This window comes from Triticum dicoccoides, chromosome 7B (assembly GCF_002162155.2).
Source record: "Triticum dicoccoides isolate Atlit2015 ecotype Zavitan chromosome 7B, WEW_v2.0, whole genome shotgun sequence".
Taxonomy (NCBI): domain Eukaryota; kingdom Viridiplantae; phylum Streptophyta; class Magnoliopsida; order Poales; family Poaceae; genus Triticum; species Triticum dicoccoides.
In genome coordinates, this window is record NC_041393.1 from 17532183 (window position 1) to 17534752 (window position 2570).

Genomic DNA, 2570 nt, shown 5'->3' on the forward strand with positions numbered 1-2570 from the left:
GATCATTATCAGGAGCTTATTACGGCAGACAGATGCATCCGTCGGTCTCGCTTCTGCCTGTGGGGGTCAAAAGCGCTGCCGGTTACACCACATCCACAGAACCAATTGTACAGAGGGAGGCGACGAGATTCCGTGGCCACGCCAGCTCGGCAGCGCCAAGGAGTACTAGAGCGGCGAGCAGCGGCTGAACTGGTCTGGACATGGACATGTACCCTGCGTGAGCTTTTCGGCCCTATATAAAGTGGCCACCGGCCGTGGGGCAACACTCATCATCACCACTTCCTCAATTCACAGCTTACTCCTGCTCCAGAGAACTTCTGCTTGCTGCCTCGTACCCTAGCTAGCAAGGCAAGCTAGCCGGTCGATCTATACTAGGAAGGAAGGGCTAATGGCCGGTAGGGATAGGGACCCGCTGGTGGTTGGCAGGGTTGTGGGGGACGTGCTGGACCCCTTCGTCCGGACCACCAACCTCAGGGTGACCTTCGGGAACAGGACCGTGTCCAACGGCTGCGAGCTCAAGCCGTCCATGGTCGCCCAGCAGCCCAGGGTTGAGGTGGGCGGCAATGAGATGAGGACCTTCTACACACTCGTACGTACACAGTCACTATCTAATGCCAATTTATCTCTGAAAGTGCTCACCACACGCACATGATCGATCGAGCTCGATCTATAGTACGTGAGGGAAATTGATTTTCGATGCTTCTGTTCACATGTTTGCCTCAGCAAGCACATGACTAATGCTCCATCTTGCATATGTCTCTGTGCCCTCTGGTGTTGATCATGATTTTTCTATGCTTCTTCTATGTTCGGGGAGCATTTATTTTTTATGCTTCTCTTGACATGTTTCATGTTTGTCCTAGCAAGCACACGAGTAATTAAAGCTCGATCTTAAATACTCCCTCCGTCCGCGAATAAATGTACTTCTAGCTTTTGTCTTAAGTCAAAGTTTTAAAATTTTGATCAACTTTATAGGAAAAAGTAGCAGCATTTATGACACTAAATTAGTATCACTAGATTCGTTTTGAAATGTATTTTCATAATATATTAATTTGATATTATATATGTTACTACTTATTTGTATATAGTTGGTCAAAGTTTTAAAACTTTGACTTAGGATAAAAACTAGAAGTACACTTATTCGTGGACGGAGGGAGTATATGCTTATGTAGGTAGTACTCTCTACTTTGATCATGATGTGCACGCGTTTACTGCCCGCAGGTGATGGTAGACCCAGATGCTCCAAGTCCAAGCGATCCCAACCTTAGGGAGTATCTCCACTGGTAAGTACTAAATTTGTAACTCAGTTGAATAATTTCTCTGTCCCTAGATATACACACTAGCTCATGTGTGCGTGTGTGTGTCTACATGTGTGTGCAGGCTTGTGACAGATATCCCCGGTACAACTGGTGCGTCGTTCGGGCAGGAGGTGATGTGCTACGAGAGCCCTCGTCCGACCATGGGGATCCACCGCTTCGTGCTCGTACTCTTCCAGCAGCTCGGGCGGCAGACGGTGTACGCCCCCGGGTGGCGCCAGAACTTCAACACCAGGGACTTCGCCGAGCTCTACAACCTCGGCCCGCCTGTCGCCGCCGTCTACTTCAACTGCCAGCGTGAGGCCGGCTCCGGCGGCAGGAGGATGTACAATTGATCTACCCACGGCCCTCGTACGCCACCAGCCCGCCGCCAAGTCAGCAAATTATCCAACGTGGCTAGTTTACTAGTATATAGTTTGTGATAAGAAGCCAGCCACGAATTAAGCATTACCTATATATTGGCAACACATACACTACATATATGCATACTATGATCGATGTATAACTAGCCGCATGCATATATGCAATCAACGGCTAATTAAGGGGGGGTGAACCCTAGATCAATGGCTTGGTACTGCACTATATAAATATAGTCTGCAATAAACTGATGCCAATAGTATACAGCACACAAATATTGGAGGAACTACACGCCATGTGCAACTTAGTGCTACCTGGTACATATCTGCAGGTTGGTCTTGTGCGTTCACTTATGCGTGCATGAACATCAGTCAATCATATAGACATAGTTATGCATGGGAGACAAACATGTAACTGACAGCGACTGCTACAAGACACAGTGATATGTACGCACTTAGCGCAGTAGCAAAGCACATGCATGTGTTGGGTCTTGTACAACTTCCTCATGATTATGGCAATATAATCAAGTGTCATGTTATGTATGAGACCGGTGGCTTCTCTCTGTGATTATGAGCAATATTAATGTCTGGTGCGCTCATCAATCTGTGTCTTATGCTATATGCTAGCTAGGTAGCGTCTCTTTCAGTTGAGTTCCACGGTCTGCCGTCCTAGGTTTCAGAAATATCCTGTAGTATCATGCTTCAGAAATATCTTTCAGAAGTTTCTTGCTTCCCAGCACCCAAAGTGCAGATAATAATCGGTTCATCGTCAGCGCTTTGCGCCTTTTCGAACTTCAAAGTGAGTATATATCGACAACTTCTTTAACTTTTTCCTGGCCTTGGCTTGATTGGACTTTCTCAGCTCTTGCCATTCAGCTTCCTCTCTCCTCTACCCGCAAAA

At 47.2% G+C, this 2570-nt stretch overlaps 1 protein-coding gene across 1 annotated transcript; it reads left to right on the forward strand.

The window, feature by feature from the left end:
- The first annotated feature begins 265 nt into the window (after positions 1–265).
- LOC119341430 (protein HEADING DATE 3A) lies at positions 266–2215 on the forward strand. Its single transcript, XM_037613302.1, has 3 exons — positions 266–589; positions 1219–1280; positions 1378–2215. Exons 1-3 carry the CDS (start codon positions 389–391, stop codon positions 1646–1648), a joined length of 534 nt encoding a protein of 177 aa, XP_037469199.1. The 5' UTR covers positions 266–388; the 3' UTR covers positions 1649–2215.
- Positions 2216–2570: the final 355 nt, after the last annotated feature.